Source organism: Hemitrygon akajei, chromosome 8, assembly GCF_048418815.1.
Source record: "Hemitrygon akajei chromosome 8, sHemAka1.3, whole genome shotgun sequence".
In the NCBI taxonomy this organism is placed as follows: domain Eukaryota; kingdom Metazoa; phylum Chordata; class Chondrichthyes; order Myliobatiformes; family Dasyatidae; genus Hemitrygon; species Hemitrygon akajei.
Window position 1 is genome coordinate 127,107,895 of NC_133131.1, and position 19,193 is coordinate 127,127,087.

General features: G+C 38.8%; 1 protein-coding gene across 3 annotated transcripts in view; it reads right to left on the bottom strand.

The window, feature by feature from the left end:
* The window catches only part of trdmt1 (tRNA aspartic acid methyltransferase 1), a 107,252-nt gene that overhangs the window by 18,137 nt on the left and 69,922 nt on the right, over window positions 1-19,193 (bottom strand). For all 3 annotated transcript variants that reach the window (XM_073054588.1, XM_073054587.1, XM_073054589.1), the window contains 4 exons: window positions 16,922-16,993; window positions 12,945-13,010; window positions 3,701-3,770; window positions 3,240-3,323 (listed from right to left, as the gene is read on the bottom strand). In XM_073054588.1, the coding sequence (XP_072910689.1) occupies window positions 3,240-3,323; window positions 3,701-3,770; window positions 12,945-13,010; window positions 16,922-16,993 (292 nt within the window). The remainder of the gene's footprint in view (window positions 1-3,239; window positions 3,324-3,700; window positions 3,771-12,944; window positions 13,011-16,921; window positions 16,994-19,193) is intronic.

Below are 19,193 nucleotides of genomic sequence, written 5' to 3' on the forward strand. Positions count from 1 at the left end.
GCATTCCCTCAAGAGCAAGAATGTCCTTCCTCAAATTTGGAGACCAAAATTACACACAATACTCCAGGTGGGGTCTCACCAGGGCCCTGTACAGCTGCAGAAGGACCTCTTTACTCCTATACTCAGTTCCTCTTGTTATAAAGGCCAGCGTGCCATTAGCTTTCTTCACTGCCTGCTATACCTGCATGCTTGCTTTCATTGACTGATGTACAAGAACACCTAGATCTCGTTGTACTTCCCCTTTTCCTAACTTGACTCCATTTAGATAGTAATCTGCCTTCCTGTTCTTGCCACCAAAGTGGAAACCTCACATTCATCCACATTAAACTGCATCTGCCATACATTTGCCCACTCACCTAGCCTGTCCAAGTCACGCTGCATTCTCATAACATCCTCCTGACATTTCACACTGCCACCCAGCTATGTGTCATCGGTAAATTTGCTAATGTTACTTTTAATCCCTTCATCTAAATCATTAATGTATATTGTTAACAGCTGCGGTCCCAGCACCGAACCTAGCGGTACCCCACTGGTCACAGACTGCCATTCCGAAAGGGACCCGTTAATCACTACTCTTTGTTTCCTGTCAGCCAGCCAATTTTCAATCCATGTCAGTACTCTGCCCCCAATACCATGTGCCCTAATTTTGCCCACTAATCTTGTATGTGGGACATTATCAAAAGCTTTCTGGAAGTCCAGGTACACTACATCCACTGGCTCTCCCTTGTTCATTTTCATAGTTACATCCTCAAAAAACTCCAGAAGATTAGTCAAGCATGATTTTTCCTTCATAAATCCATGCTGACTCAGACTGATCCTTCTACTGCTATCCAAATGTGTCGTAATTTCCTCTTTTATAATTGACTCCAATATCTTTCCCACTACTGACGTCAGGCTATAATTCCCTGTTTTCTCTCTCGCTCCTTTCTTGAAAAGTGGGACAACATTAGCCACCCTCCAATCCGCAGGAACTGATCCTGAATCTATAGAACATTGGAAAATGATTAGCAATGTGTCCACAATTTCTAGAGCCACCTCCTTAAGTACCCTGGGATGCAGACCATCAGGTCCTGGGGACTTATCAGCCTTCAGACCCAATAGTCTATCCAACACTGTTTCTTGTCTAATATAAATTTCATTCAGTTCATCCATTACCCTAGTTCCTTTGGCCACTGTTACATCTGGGAGATTGTTTGTGTCTTCGCTAGTGAAGACAGATCCAAAGTACCTGTTCAACTCATCTGCCATTTCCTTGTTCCCCATAATAAATTCACCTGTTTCTGTTGTAAAGGGCCCAATTTTGGTCTTAACTATTTTTTTGCTTTTCACATACCTAAACAAGCTTTTACTATCCTCCTTTATATTCTTGGCTAGTTTATCTTTGTACCTCACTTTTTCTCCACGTATTGCCTTTTTTGTTATCTTCTGGTGCTCTTTAAAAGCTTCCCAGTCCTCTGGCTTCCCGCTCATCTTTGCTGTTATACTTCTTTTTTATTTTTATACTGTCCTTTACTTCCCTCATCAGCCACGGCCACCCCTTACTCCCCTTAGGATCTTGCTTTCTCTTTGGAATGAACCGATCCTGCACCTTCTGCATTATTCCCAGAAATACCTGCCATTGGTGTTCCACTGTCTTCCCTGCTAAGGTATTGTTCCATTGAACTTTGGCCAGCTCCTCCCTCATAGCTCCATAGTTCCCTTTGTTCAACTGTAATACTGACACATCCGATTTTCCCTTCTCCTTCTCAAATTGTAGGTTAAAACATATTATATTATGGTCACTACCTCCTAATGGCTCCTTTACCTCAAGGTCCCTGATCAAATCTGGTTCATTGCACAACACTAAATCTAGAATTGCCTTCTCCCTGGTAGGCTCCAGTACAAGCTGCTTTAAGAATCCATCTCGGAGGCACTCCACAAACTCCCTTTCTTGGGGTCCAGTACCATTCTGATTCTCCCAGTCTACCTGCATGTTGAAATCCCCCATGACAACTGTATCATTACCTTTGCGACATGCCAATTTTAACGCTTCATTCAACTTACACCCTACATCCAGACTATTGTTTGACTACAGACTACATTTAAGAGAAGTTTAGAGAAATACATGGATGAGAATGATGTGAAGGGTTATGATCTAGGTACAGGCCACTAAACTAGGTAGAATAATGGCTTGGCAATAACTAGATGGGCTGAAGGGCCTGTTTCTGTGTTAAGTGCTCTATGCTATCCTGTTCTATGATCCTCTAAGTAGCTAAATGAAAGAGCAATATGATGGAAGTACTCAGGAGGTTAGGTAGTATCTGTAGATACGTTTGTAGATGAAGTGTTAATGTTTCAGGTGAATATCAGAAATTAGAAATAAAACAATTTAAGGTGTATAGAGGAGAAAGAATGAAAGGAAAAAAACTGCAATAAGTTGGAAAGAAGAGGAGATGAAATAACTACAGAGGAGATAATGCAAATGAAAGCGCTAATAAGAAAAGCACGTGAATAAACAGCCTAGTGGAGACAGAAATGCAGTTCAGGTACCTTTGTAAAAAAGAGAAGGACTTGGGTAAGACAGAATTTGTTTTATATTTGAAATTTTAGTATGACTTAATGTGAGTAATGTAGAGGTCATCCAAATTTGTCAAAAGTTCTCTCTCTGTAAAAAGGACGTTCAGCTTCTATCATTAATTTAAGAAATTATTCCATCACATTCACCTTAATTAAACATTCTTTATTTTCCATACATAGGATTAGACATGTAAGAAAGTTCAGCACAATTGCTGATGAACATTTTCATTTCCCTCGAAAAATAGATTTATGAAACAATGTGTTAGAAGGGCCAATTTATAGACTGACACAGCAACAAATATTCCCTTCGTACCGTGCTAGAGTGTCAGCTGAGATACATGAAATTGTCTGGAATTGGGACTATTTTATTCAGGGAGATGAACACTGAATCCATAGACACTACCTCACTACTTTTTTAGCACTATTTATTACATACATATGCATTTATATATTATATAATATATATGCATTTACTATAATAGTTTTCTTATTACGTATTGAATTGTACTGCTGCCATGAAAACAACAAATTTCATGACATATGCCAGTAACATTAAACCTGATTCTGATTTCTAATGAGTGATTAGAACAGACTACATTATATTGCGACAAGACTATCCTGACAACCCCATTATTTCTTCAATCCCATTAAGCATTTGCTCCTAATACAAATTTAAAACCTACCTGACTGGAAGTTTGGAAGCAAAAAGCATCAGGTTGGAGCTTGGCAAGGAGAAAATATCGTAGTCTTGAGTTTGGTATTCCCAGCTAAAGCACAAATTAGCATCTTTATTATTCAGAGGAAATGGTAAACAGAATGCGGCAAAGTCAAAGCATATAGAGGACAGGGAAATCAAATCTTTTAAAAATGTTAATACTTTATTAGGAGCAAACATAAGAAACATGAGTGGCAGGCAATAAATTAGACACTTGGGACTGATTTATTTTCATTAAAATCATGTTCCAAAAATTTCTGATATGTATTTCCAGAGCAGGAGCCATCTCAGTAAAGTTTTACAGTTGAAATACAAATTTCTTAATCAATGTTATAATATAAGACAAAAATACCTTTTTAACTGTAAACATTTAAAAGAAGCAGAACAAACAGAGGATGAGTATTATTAATTCCATTGATGTCTACGTACCAAGGTTGGAGAGAGTAGGAATTCCTGGTATGAATATCCGCAATTCTTCAGAGTTTGTATCAATTTATCTCTGATTTAAAAAAATATTATCAAACCCAATATTAAAAACAAATCATCCTAACAGCAGCCCTTAATTCTATAAATACACTAATACAGAAACTGATGGAAAAAAAGGCAGAATTAACTCCAAACATCATAACAATAGGATACCTGAACTATTCCCTAGATTTTAATTACACAGTAGATTTCAGTTAAGTGAGACACAGAAGGACTAATTCAATTTGACCCAATTAAGTGACTGCCTTAATTTTCCTTTTCATGGAAACAGGCAAAAAGGTGTTTTAAAAAAAGACAAGCTACTGTCTGAGTAACAAATTATATGCTTAAATAAAATGCAGAACAAATTAGAACATTACCAATACTACAGTAGTACTATAAAACTGTGTATTAGTCCCTAATACTTATCATCAGAAGAATTCCTTCATATCGTGTTCTTTTAACTGTAAATGAACATCAGCACAAACACCTGGTGCAGATAATGGAATGCCTTCATACAATGTTGTCGATGACTGCATCCCCCAAATCCTCATTTTCATTGTAACATTCAAGATGTTACTTTCAAAGTATAAACTACGAAGAATTCAGTATCTCCAAATTTGTATTTTCTAACTTGTTAAAGTACTGAAATCATCCCATTTTCACTCCCAGCCGTTTCTGGCATCTCCAAGCTTGAACACTTGAAATCACAGTCAGCAAAACAATTCTGAATTGTTATACTGCTTATTTCTCACCAACAATCAGTGATAAAAATTAGAGCTTTCTGAACACAAACAAATGTAACTGGCAGTATGTAAAAACTGTTCACTTAAAGCATAGTATTGTGTCTAACTGCCATGTAAGTGCACACAACTGATGCTAGTTAGAAACCGTTCAGCAATAGTCCCCTGGCACAATTAAAGAACATTAATTAATTAGCGGATAAAAGACTTTCAGATAGATACATGGAACTTAGTAAAATAGAGGGCTATAGGAAAGCCTAGTAATTTCTAAGGTAGGGACATGTTCAGCACAACTTTGTGGGCCGAGGGGCCTGTATTGTGCTGTAGGTTTTCTATGCTTCTATGTAACTAAGGGAATCCTGGCTACTCTTGATTAGTTTTTGTTCAGTTATCCCAAATAAGATTAACCGATGACACAATTAACTGGATCCACTGTATTTTTTTATATTGAAAGTTTCATAAAGGGAGAAGGGAAGAACTTAAACTTGAAAGACCATTAATATGATCAGATCAAAGAAGAGAAACACTTTGATTATTCCTTACTTTCAAGCTTTGTAAGATTAATGTTAAATGAAAGTAAACTCTCTGCAACCAGAGATCATTTTAGCTTGTATAAGAATGATGAACTCACAATTTCTTTCAAGACAGAATGACTATGTTGAACGAGCAAATATTTGCCCATAATAACACACTAGGGTTAAGAACATCATCTAAAAGGATCATTGTTGCAACTGGTCTGCAGCGTTCAGATCAGATGATGAAAAACAGATGACAGTATTAACCAGCAAACAGAAACCACGAACTAGACAGAATATATGAACAAAAGTACATTTGAAACAAAATGCTCTGCACATCCAAGAGAAATTTTTCATCAGATAACCTTATCCCTATGGTCAGCTTAGTTTTACCTACCATAGATGTCTTCCCTCTTCTTCTGTCACTTTCTCACCTTCGCCCTATCTCACATCCCCTCCCCCCACCACACCACCATGGTTTAGCAAGCTTCTTTTGAACTTCTTGGCAGAAAAATTTAATGCTGTTTCTCTTCTCGCAGATGAGACCTGACTCACTAAGTAATTTTAACTTTTTTTTTTACGTTCCCAACAAGCACATCAATTATTTCCAGCAATTAGTTCACAATTTACACACAAAATGCTGGTGGAACACAGCAGGCCAGGCAGCATCTATAGGGAGAAGCACTGTCGACGTTTCCGGCTGAGACCCTTCGCCAGCATTTTGTGTGTATTGCTTGAATTTCCTACAGATTTCCTCGTGGCAACATATTCATCTTCTGTTCTCTATACTAATTACCTGTTTGTTTGTTTATTTATTATCATTTCTCTTTTTTCTTTTGCATTTACACAGTCCAGTGTCTTTTGCACACCGGTTCTTTGTCCATCCTGTTAGGTGTGATCTTTCAGTGATTCTGTTATGTTTCTTGGATTTACTGCGTATGCTCAGAAGAAAGTGAATGCATGTACTTTGATAATAAATTTTCTTCGAACTTTGATATTTCCACCAAGACTTTCACTTTAATCTGCTGCCTGTGTCTGTTGTATTTTGCAATCTTTATGCCAGGTTTATTTCATGTCATGCCATTTCCAAAAGCAATAAGAGATCCAATTATTTGGATTAAATTTAAACTTAGTTTTCAGAGTGGAACTCCAACATTCAATCCAGTTCCCTCTATTCATTTCTGGGCTTTACTCGACAGCAGCAAACTGATGTAAGAAAACAGAATGCTACAGCAAGAATTCTAGTAATAGAAAAAAGTTGCAAATTTATTTATACTTTTGATCTGAATTTTCTTGAATAGTAGAAAATTGGCAATATTTAATAAGACCACTCAGTCCACATCAGCAGAGAAAGAGCTCTCCAGGCTGGTATCATTCTCACATATAACCATATAACAATTACAGCACGGAAACAGGCCATCTCGGCACTTCTCGTGCCGAAAAATAGCTTCATACAAGTCCAAGCACCCTATAAACGTGATGAAGATTTCTACTTCTATTACCCCTTCAGACAGTAAATTTCAGAACAATATTACCAATTAAGTCTAAACAATTTTCCAGATATTTTCTTTACTTCTGTTACCAATTTATCAAAATGGTAATTCCCAATGGAGATGGTTATGTGTCCTAATGGGGCGCTAGGGGAATTAGAAGTTGGCCGGTGGGGGGGAGGGGGCATTCAAAATTCTTGGGGTGGGGGAGGGGGCTGCTAAGTGACACCTTAACTTTAGGCACGAGACCCGACTGACCATTAGTACAGCAGGCACTTCCAAAACAAAAGGATGAGGCACTGGAACACAGGAAGAACCACAGCTCTGAAACTTATCAATCTCATCTGACCTTACTGACCAAACAGACATTATTGAAGATGCATAGATTAGCAATCAGGGTGTCCAACAGTTCCTCTTGACTTGCAAATCATGCACTTTAACAGTTGGTAAGTCAAGTACATGCACTCAACTTTCTCTACAGATCTACAGAAAACTGGTTGCACAACAATACTGTTCTGGCCGGAACCAAACAGTGAAATAGAGCCAATTAGTGAAACTGCCAACCCAGAGGATTCCTCGAGGTGTTCAAAGCAACCTCAGCTTCAGATATGTAGTCAAGAACCATTTTAGGGGATTATAAGATCTTACGTGATTGGTCAATCGCATTAACTGGAATCGTATAAAGGCAGCTTGTCGAACACCAGCTCTATCCCAACCAACGTTCAGATTCCAATCTGAATCCTTGTCAATGTAGTTTTCACTGTTGTGATTGTCTTCATCTTTGCCTTGCCGTTCCTTTGTGTGCTGCTATGATCGTTCCATCCGTGTCAACTCACTGCTATCGTCAATATCTGACAGGCATTCCTAGTTTATGTTAATTGTTTATTTTAATTTGGCCCATTAATGATGGTTAAGTACGTACGCGTGATCTCGGAGTCTTAAGGTGGTGAAGCCTTGAATTCTAATCTTGCTAAGAAACAAAATCGATAGGAAGTGTGTCAATACAATGTTACACACCTGGAGTATGGTTTTATTCCATTCCTGTCAGATCAGCAAAGCCCATGTGTCTTATTTATAATACTGTACTGTTGAATGAAGCCATGAGACCATCAAGATTGCAGGAATACTTCCATAAAAGACACCCTGAAAAGGCTACTTATTATGGTATTACTCATTTCCAGAAGATGAAAGAAGCATTTGAAAAGTGTGGCATACTCGAGTCATTTGCCAAGAAAGCTAAAAATGACTTTGATAGTGGTGTAATTGTTTCTTATAACATCTCCAAACTGATAGCAAAGGGTGGAAAATCTCATAAAATCGGTGGAAGATTAATAATGCCCACTGTATCAAAAGTGTTCACCACTGATCTCAAAATGGATAATAGTATTTTAAAAATCAATTCCTCTGAATAATAACTGTGTAGCGCACTGTATTGATGAAATGAGTAAAGACACTGAGTATCAACTACGCACAAAGCTACTAAAACCAGAATTTGGGATACAGCTGGATGAGTCAACTGTGTGAGACAATGAGGTATTACTAACGGCATATGTACAGCTTCATCAAAAAAGGAAACGTTTATGAAGAGGTTCTCTTTTGTAAAAAGATAAAAACAAATATTACCAGAGAACCAAACTACGATGAGCTCAAAATGTATATTGAGGATAAAAGTATACTGGATTAGGAACGTGTTCTTTTTCCTGCAACAGATGGTGCACCATATGTCAGGTCACCATGCTGGTTTAGTGACATTTATGAAAATAGAAATTCCAAGTCTGTTTGCAATCTATTGTATAATTCATTGTCAACATCTTGCAGCAAAAAACCTCAGCCAGATACTCTTTTCTAGCATGACCTGTAATATCTGCTATCAATAAAATTAAAGCTCATCCATTAAGTAGCAGAATATTTTACCAGTTATGCCAAGATAACGATGAAGAAATTGAATCCTTACTTCTTCACACTGAAGTGTGTTGGCTGCTTAAAATATTTATTTAATCTTTTTGACTGTGTTGAATTTTTGCTCAAAATCAACAAGAGCTTGGGAAACAAGACTGAACTTCTACACAGAGACATGGCATAACTAGCCAATCTGTATGACAAAATGAGCATTAAAACGAAACTCAAACACGAGGAAATCTGCAGATGCTGGCAATTCAAGCAACACACACAAAATGCTGGTGGAATGCAGCAGGCCAGGCAGCATCTATAGGGAGAAGCACTGTTGACGTTTCGGTCATGACGAAGGGTCTCAGCCTGGCCTGCTGCATTCCACCAGGATTAAAATGAAACTGCAGGGTGAGAATTTCAATTTAATCTAGGCAAAAAAATAGTGTCCACTTTTATCAGAAAATTGGAAATACAGTCGGCCCTCCTTATCCGCGGGGGATTGGTTCCAGGACCCCCCCGCGGATACCAAAAATCATGGATGTTCAAGTTCCTTATTTAACCTGTCTCACTGCAGTGGTCTTTAAGACCCAGCGGAACCCCAAACTTTATTTAACCTGTCTCAATGCGGTGGACATTAGGACCTGGCGGTGGAGGTCTGAATCGGCAATGTTTCTGTTTACAAAAATAATCACGATCACGATTGAAAATAAGGTGGAAGTAATAAAGCGATCAGAAAGAGGTGAAACGGCATTGGTCATTGGAAAAGCTTTAGACTGCAGTCGGTCAATGATCGGAACAATTTTAATGGAGCATGTGAAAGGCCCTGCCCCGATGAAAGCTACAAGTATTACTAAGCAATGCAGTGGTTTAATTATTGAAATACGTATGATTCTTAAGTTTTATATGCAGAGAAAGGTAAAATATATACTATATATTAAGAAAAACGTTTGACTAACTGACGCTAAATAATACCGGATGTACCTGTTCCGACTTCAAATCCGACTTAAAGACAGACTCAGGAACGGAACTCCTTCATAACCTGGGGACTGCCAGTACTTTTAAATCATCTCTAGATTACTTACAGTACCTAATACAATGTAAATTCTATGTAAATAGTTGTTATACTGTATTGTTTAGGGAATAATGACAAGAAAAAATAGTCTATACATGCTCAAACAACGAGTGCTGGAGAGAGAACATCCGGGTTTTCCCGACCCGTGGTTGGTTGAATCCGTGCATGCGGAATCCGCAGATAAGGAGGATCAACTGTACATAAGCAAAACAGTGGGAGAAAAATGTTCTTACAGTTTCCCTGCATAAAAAGTACGGCACTCTTTCACAGACAGTGATTTGCAAGAGTACTGCTTACACCTGAAGTCACTGAGGAAGGGTTTTCAGAATCAATTCAAGGATTTGAACCATCTAAAAATTCTGAACTTGGTAATTAACCAACTTCTTTGCAAGGTGAAACAACATGAAGAGAGCTTGCAAGAAGAAATTATCAAAATTCAGAATGATGAAGCAAAATAACTTTTCAAAACTGTCCGTTTTTGTGGTATGTGACTACACTGTCAAACAAAGTTTCCTGGTCTTTGAAAAGGTGCTGAACTGCTCTTTGTTGCATTTCCATCCCCCTACCTTGTTGAACGAGGCTTCAGTGCAATGAACCACATACTCAGAAAAAAACAGAAACCATTAAGGCTTTTGCTGTCACAACTTGAACCAGATATTTCAACTCTCGCTAAAAGATATCAAGCTCAAGGATCACACTGATATCGAAGCTGTACTACAGTGCACCAGCACTGTGAGTAAGGTAGGTTTAAAGACAAATACAAATTTAAAGCAGAATCATTTTTTTCATGTTAGCATATAGTAGACATGTTTTTTTACAGTCTGGGGGCACTGGAAAGTATACTGTGCCTAAGAGGGGCATTGGCAAGTATAAAGGTGGTTTAGAGGGGGATATTGGCAAGTTCCTCATTACAACAATATATTATTGCATGAATGATATCTCCGTACATCTCGCTTATATCTCCTACAATGATCTGCAATGAACAAAATTCTAAAGTTGCAGTCTAATTAGCATTTTAAGCTTAATCATCTTGCTTTGCTACTCTGAATTTTTGCCATAAATGAAAACATCCATGATGCCTTTTGAATTGGTTGCTATCTTCAAAGTTCTCATAGAGCTATACTGCACAGAAACAACCCAAAAGCCAACCACATCAATCCCAACCATGTGGCACTTATCCATACCATTCCCTCTGGATGAAAATTTCTTCCTAACCTTTCTGCTCCTTTCTCTGCACCACAACTCTCTAATTTGAGACACCGCTATTCTGAGGAAAACTTTCTTCCTATCCATTTCTCACATGTTTTTGTATCTCCATTGGATCCCCACTCAGCCTTTTTCACTCCACAACAACAAATGCAGGCTCTCCTCATAACTGAAATTGTCTATCCCAGGTAATTTTCTGGTGAATCTTCTCTGCACCCCCAGCCATGCAGTCACATCCTTTGTAGTAATGTGGTGACCAGTAATGCTGTGACTAACCAAATGATTTATAAAATTGCACCAGAACCTCTCTACTCTTTTCTGGCTAATGAATACAAATATCCTTTGTGCCTTCTTCACCACTTTATTTACACTCTCAGGAATCCTTGGATTTATACACAAGGTCCCTCTATTCCTCAAATCTACCTAAGGTCCTACCAGTTATTATGCATATCTTATTCTCACTGCTCCTCCCAGATAAGTATTTTATCAGAATTTAATTCTATCTGCCATTTTCTGCCCACTTTACACAGCAGGTTGATTTCTGAAGGCATAGCTGCAGTGGGTAATTAATTAAAACACATAAGGGAAGAACCTACTTCATCTCGTCCTCACCGGTGGCAGATGAATCTGTCCACGATAGCACAGATAAAATAAGACAAAGTCCTGTCATCACACTGTCTTTATAACCGCTATGGTGTTGTGTGACACTATAAGACTCAGAACAGATCGAGCAGCTTAAAACTGGGTGTCTAAGAATTACTATAAAACATCAGCAGCAGTAACATACACCACAGCAAACTGTAACCTCATTGCCTAACATAACCTTCAGTGTTGTCAATATTATCAAGCCAGGCAGTCAATCTTTATGCAATGAGTACAGTAAGGCATTCAGAGAGCAGCACCAAAGTTACCTTAAAATGATGAAATACCAGCCTAGTGAAGCTCAAACATTGTACAGGGCCACAAGTATGCTAAACATTAGGTAGAGTTGAGTAATTATACAATCAATGGAACTAGTTGAAGCTGTGTAGCCTTACCACATCTTATTGTAACTGGTGAAGACCAATTATACAGTTAAATAGAACAGAAGACCCCAAAATCTAACTCATCCTGAATGATAGCAAGACTTAGCATGTGAATATTAAAGAAAGTGCGGAAGTTTTTGCAACAATGTTCAACTAACTGGGTGAAAGAGATGATCCATCATTATTCCACCTGTGATTTCTACCAACATAGAAGCTGCTCTTAGCCAATTTGATTAATTCTTTAAGGTATCAAGGACATAGAAGCATTGCTTACACCAGAGGCTATGGGACCAGACAACATCCCAGCTGTAGTACTGAAAGCCTGTGCTACAGTAGTAACCAACGTCAGGCTGGCACTGGAGGAGCCACACACCATGATCAGCAGTCGTGAGACAGTGCATCCAATCACTGTGGAAAACTTCAACCAGAATAATATTGATCTTCATTTCCATTGTATTCTTACAAGGGACAACTAAGACTTATTTCTATTCTTTGCGCACTTGAGTCCCACTTACAGACACAAGTTAAAAGAATACTTGAAAATAACGCACAATAATGCCGTGAGACCAAGTATATAATTGAAAATACAGCCAATGAGTTTTGTTTTGATTGCTTAGAAAGTGAAGTATTAATTCATGTTATTTTTGATAACTTAGAAATTAAAAAATAAGGTAGAAAAACAGAAAACATACAGCACAATAAAGGCCCTTTGGCCCACAATGCTGTGCCAAACATGTACTTACTTTAGAAATTACCTAGGGATCACAATAGCCCTCTATTTTTCTAAGCTCCATGTACCTATCCAAGAGTCTCTTGAAAGACCCTACAGTATCCAATTCCACCACAATCGCCAGCCATTCCACACACTCACCGCTCTCGGCATAAAATACTTGCCCCGACATCTCCTCAGTACCTACTTCCAAGCACTTAAAACTGTGCCCTCTCGTGCTAGCCATTTCAGCCCTGGGAAAAAGCCTCTAGACTATCCACACGATCAATGCCTCTCATCATCTTATATACAGATTTTGCATTTCAGAATGACCTACCAATCAGTCTTTCTCCATACAGAACAACACTCGGAAGAAACACTAACAGCATCGAGAATACAGACCATACTTTTGAGTTGAGAATTTCAACGTTCATAGCCAAAAGTTTCTTCATTGCATTACCACTAACATTGTTTGCTGCTTTCTTGCTTTTGTGGGGAAAATATTAAAACATCAAAGTTTGACAACACATTTTTTTATTAAAAAAGATAAATGCATACCTTGCAACAGATGTTTCAAATCCTTTGACATTTTCAAGAAGAATATATTTTGGAGGCTTTATAAGGCTTGGAAGAACAAAATAATACAATATTTTACAATTTTACAGCTTTACTTCATAATATCCAATTGTGCTATATTTTATATAACTGTGACAAAAGAATTCATTAATTTATCATTACCCCAACAATAAATGAGGGAGAATTAACTGGAGTGCAGGCAGGCTCCAGCTTAAATTGAGTTATGTTCCTGAGAACCGTGTACATTAAAAATGAACAAAAATAGAGGACCACTGAAACAGCTGTGGCAGGAGAGATGGCAGCCGCCAGCCAGCTTCAGTGAATGCTAACATTGCATTTACCTTCCTCACCAGACTCAACCTGCAAATTAACCTTTAGTGATTCCTGCACAAGGACTCCCGAGTTCCCTTGCACCTCAGTTTTTACTATTTTCTCTCCATTTAGAAAATAGTTAGCCTTTTCATTTCTTCTACCAAAGTATGTGACCATACACTTCCCGACACTGTATTTAATCTGCCATTTCTTTTCCCATTTTCCTGATCTGTCGAAGTCCTCCTTCTTCCTCAAAACTACCTGCCCCACCGCCTACCTTGATATTGTCTGCAAACTTTGCAACAAAGTCATCAATTCCATCACTCCAAATCATTGAAATATAACGTAAAATGAATCGGTCCCAACACAGACCCCTGTGGAACACCACTTGTCACCGGCAGCCAACCAGAAAAGGCCCCCTTTATTCCCACTGTTTGCTTCCTGCCAATCAGTCCATGCTAGAACCATTTCTGTAATACTATGGGTTCGTTAGCTTGTTAAGCAGCCTCAAGAGTGGCACCTTATCAAAGGCCTTTTGAAAATCCAAGTACACAACATCATCTGATTCTCCTTTGTCTATCCTGCATTCATTTTTAAGAGAACTAGAATATTAAAGCAAGGATGTAATGCTGAAACATTATAAAGCACTGGTGAAGCCTCACGTGGTGTATGGTGAGCAGGTTTTGGTCCAATATCTTAGAAAGGGTGTGTTGAAACTGGAGAGGGTTCAAAGCAGGTTCACCAACATGATTCCAGGTTTGAATGGCTTGTCACATGAAGAGCATTTGATGGCTCTAGGCCTGTATTCACTCGAATTCAGAAAAATGAAGGGTGACCTTATTGAAACCTATCAATTGGTGAAAGGCCTTTATAGAGTCGATGGGGAGAGGATGTTTCCTGTGGTGGGTGAGGCTAAGACCAAGACCAGAGGACATAGCTTCAGAATAGAAGGGCGTCCTTTTAGAACAGAGATAAGGAGGAATTTATTTAGCCAGAGAGTGGCAAATCTGTGGAATTCTTTGCCACAGGCAGCTGTTTTTATGTATACTTAAGGCAAAGGTTAACAGATTCTTGATTGGTCAGGGCATGAAGGAATACAGGAGAAGGCAAGGAGATTTGGGCTGAGGGGAAAATTGGATCAGCCATGATGAAATGGCGGAGGAGACTCGATGGGCCAAATGGCCTAATTCTGCTCCTATATTTTATGGTCAAATGAGATGGTTATTGACTTCAGGAAAACTCACACCTCTTACACCCCTCTTTGCATCGACGCCACAAAACTGGAGTGCATGGTCTCAGAACACATCCTACACAAAGCTCATTAATGCCCCTACTTTCTGAAAGGCTGAAGAGACCTGGTCTATACATGCCAATACTCACAACCTTCTACATATGTACAGGAGAGAGCATCTTAACATACTGCATCACTGCATGGTACAGGAACTGCACTGCGGCAGACAGGAAGGCATTACTACAGACAGTCAAAACTGTCCAAAGTATCACTGGCACCAGCCTACAGAAAAATGCCATAGAACGGTGAGTAATATCATGAAGGATCCCACCCATCCTGCTCATGGACTAATTGTCCCACTCCCATCAGGGAGGCTATGGCTCTCTGAACTGAATACACACTTCATCACTGAACTGTTCCCACAACCCAGGAGCACACCTTCAAGACCTTTTCGTCTTGTGTTCATCTCAATATTTATTACTTAATTATTATTATCATTATTATTATTATTAGTGTTATTATTGTTCTCTTTCTTTTTGTATTTGCAGTGTTTGTTATGTTTTGTGCACATTGGCTGTTGTCCGTCCTGTTGGGTGCAGTCTTTCATTGAGTCCACGCACTCACCACTCTCTGCGTAAAAAAACTTACCCCTGACATCTCCTCTCTACCTACTCCCAAGCACCTTAAAACTCTGCCCTCTCGTGTTAGCCATTCCAGCCCTGGGAAAAAGCCTCTGAGTTTCTTCTACTTACTGTGATTGTATGCAAGAAAATTAACCTCAGTGTTGTATATGGTGACATATATGTACTTTGATGATAAATTTATTTGAACTTTGAATGTGACATCCACGGCAAGACCACCAGACTCAAAAATAGTTACTTTAGCAAGACTGATCAACACCTCTGCCTGCTAACCCATCCCCCCACACCACCCCCCCACCACTACTTTATCATGTCTTGCCAGAGGCCTCGTAAGTACAGATACTTCTGTACCTCACATCACTTTATGTTAATACAATCTATGTATATAGCTATCTTATGCATTTATATAGGGTTTGTTGCATTTTTATAGGCTTATTTTTCTTAATGTGTTTTTTAGTGATACATCAGATCCAGAGTAACAATAATTTTGTTCTCCTTTACACTTGTGTTCTGATAAACAATTCTGAATGTTGAATCTTGAAGAGGTAGATAGAGTCTTCATCCCCGAGTGGAAATGACAAATACTGGAGGGCATAGCTTTAAAGTGAGATAGTTGTAGCTTAAGGATATGTCTGAAGGAAGCTTTTAGTTACTTACTGGGTGCCTGAAATGCACTGCCAGGAGAGGTGGTAGATTACATAGCAATGTTTAAGAGCCATTTAGACAGATACATGAACAGGCAGGCAAAAAAGGGATACAGGCTATGTACAGACAAACGTGATTAGTAAGATTGTCATTGTGCTGCCTTTATGGCAGTTATTTAGTTTATAATATTTTCGCGTAGTAATTTGTTAGCATTTTTTTAGTTAAAGTTAGGATTGTTTAAATCAATTGATTTGTCTGTAATACATCGCGGCTGCGATGATGTCACATCCGGGTTCGCCGCGTCTTGTGGGAAATTACCGGTTTGAGATTCACGCAAGGGTGGGGGTCACTCACATGTGCCACCATAACGCCGGCTAGGGTTTCTCTATGCACCAAAGACACAGTGAAAGCAACGCTGTAAGTCATTAGATAATCGATATTTTGAGTTAAAATGTTAACGCCGATTCTGTTAAAAGTAACGACGGTCGGTAAGGTTTACCTTTTCGTCAGTTAAAGAGTCGGGATAGTTTGTATTGAAGTGTATCTAAAGCAGCCAATGGAGCAGCTAGATTCTGACTGTATGCTGTACTTTAATGTAATGTAGTTATTGTAGTTTTACCTTTGCAAGTATTCACAATGTAAATGTGATATTTAGAAGGAAACAAACACTGTACCAATCTTGTATTGTTTTTCAACAGTTTTCACCATGCGTTAATGTGAAGAGTGAACAGTAAATGGTTAATCTTACTGCGGCCTCGTTTGCATTGATTCTGGTTTATCTCGACGTTTACCTCGGCGTTACGTCACACCCGAGCGAGAACGTTACAGTCATCATGATCAGCACAGACATGGGCCAGAAAACCTGCTCTTGTGCTGTTCAATGTCCTATAATCTTGTATGTGCTAAATGATTTTAATTATTCTTTAACTGAGAATCAAACCATTTCACAACAAATCTTCAAGTGTTAATCTTTTTGGTTTGATTTTCATATGTTACTAATCCTCCCGCAAGTTTCTAATATATATAGATTTGATTTACATTTAATCGTCTCAAAATCTTTCATGCCTATCACCTGACAGTGGTTCAATTTTTCTAAGTACAGTATTGGTTAAAGAGCAATAAATTCAAACCTTGGTAGTAAATCAAGAATGTACAAAAAGCTCTTGCTCCTGGAATCCAATATATCTTTCTGAGCACCTAATCTGTTTTAAAAACAAAGACAGACAATTAGTTTTTGAAACAAAGAACTGCTTGTTTTCAAAATTATATTTAAAAATGTGAAAATTAAATGAAAGTTGCTTTTACATTTGAATCATTTGGCTTTTAAATTTGAATCATTTAATCAGTGAGGAGATAACTGATACCTTCTTTTCTTAATATGAAGGCAATTTCCAGAACAAATTCCCCTACAGATCACAGTACTTTTAAGTATATAAAACAAGTACAAACAATGTCACATATTTCACAGCATTAGAAACACCTGGAAGAAGAAGCCATTGAAATAATAATGCATTTTGACTTACTCCACATGCAGGGAATGATATTTTCTTCAAACAATAAACACTGCTTGATTAATTTACAGTGAATACTCTCCAAGTTACCGATCAATGGCAAAACTACCCTGATTCTGAATCCACCCACATCCTGCCTCAATGCAAACAACAACGCAGAAATTTATGGAATGGAGGATCATTTCCTATTAAATATCGCAGATATTACTGCCACTTTTCGGCTGTGTTTTCTTAGTATTCTTGCACTAATGTCAGGGATGAAAGTGAGTTTAAGGAAACTTGAGTTTAGACTCCCAATACTGACTATCTTGCTGGCAAACGTGTAGTCTCTGGTGAATAAAATCATTGACTCAGTGCTAGGGTGCTGAATCAGAGGGACATTAGGACTGTGTGTCATTTGTTTCACAGAATCCTGGTTAACTCCTTCCATACCAGATGCAGTGATTCATAACAACAGGTTTACTATATACCGCCAGGATAGATCTATAGAGTCTCTCAAAAGCAGAAGTGGAAGATCAACTCTTCTTGGTGCACAAATATATCAGTGCTGTCCCAATTCTGCTCCCCAGACCTGGAATATCTCGCAATTAAGTGCTGTCCATTTTACCAACCACGGGAGATTTCTGTGATCATTTTGGTGGTGGTATACATTCCACCTCAGGCCAATGTCAATCAGGCATTAGATGATCTGAGCAATGGGATCAACATGCATGAAACAGCACACCCCAACACCTTCACCATCGTTTTGGGGTGAAGGTCAGTCTGCAAAAAAATCACTAAACAACTACCATCAACAGATCACTTGCAACACTGGAGGAAGCAACACACTGGACCATTGTTACACCACCATCAAGAATGTCTACCGTGCCCTCACTTTAGGAAGTCTGATCACCTGGCTGTATTTCTACTCCCTGAGTATAGGCAGAGACTGAAGACAGCAGCACCAGTAGTGAGGACCAAGAAGGTATGAACAAGGGAAGCACAGGAGCGCCTACAGACTGGTGGTCTGAACCATATTCAGGGATTCATCTTCAAATCTGGATGAGTATGCTGCAGTTGGTACCGACTTCATTAAAACTTTTGTGGATGAGTGTGTGCTTACAATGACTTACTGTACATTCCCAAACCAAAAGCTGTGGATGAACCAGGAGGTATGTCGTCTGCTGAAGGCTAGATCTGTGGCATTCAAGTCCAGCGACCCAGGCCTATACCAGAAAACCAGGTATGATTTGCCACTGTGTGGCTAGGCATAGCTCAAATACCATCTATAAATTTGTTGATGATACAACCATTGTTGGTAGATCTCAGACAGATATGAGAGGGTGTATAGGAGCAAGATACACCAACTCACTAGTGGAGTCACAGCAACAACCTTGCATTCAGAGTCTGTAAGACGAAAAAGCTGATAGTGAACTTCAGGAAGGGCAAGATGAAGGAACACATACCAATCCTCATAAAGGGATCAGAAGTGGAGAGAGTGAGAAGTTTCAAGTTCCTGGGTGTCAAGATCTCTAAGGACCTAATCTGTTCCCAACATATCGATGTAGCTATAAAGAAGGCAAGATACTGCAGAGGGTCGTAAATTTAGTCAACTTCATCTTGGGTACTAGCCTAAAGTACCTAGGACATCTTCAAGGAGTGGTGACTCAGAAAGGCAGCGTCCATTGTTAAGGACCTCCAGCGCCCAGGGCAAGACCTTTTCTCATTGTTACCATCAGGTAAGAGGTACAGAAGCCTGAAGGCACACACTCAGTGATTCAGGAACAGCTTCTTCCCCTCTGTCATCTGATTCCTAAATGGACATTGAACCCATGACCACTATCTCCCTTTTAAAATATATATTATTTCTATTTTGCATGAGTTTTAATCTATTTAATTTACATATACCATA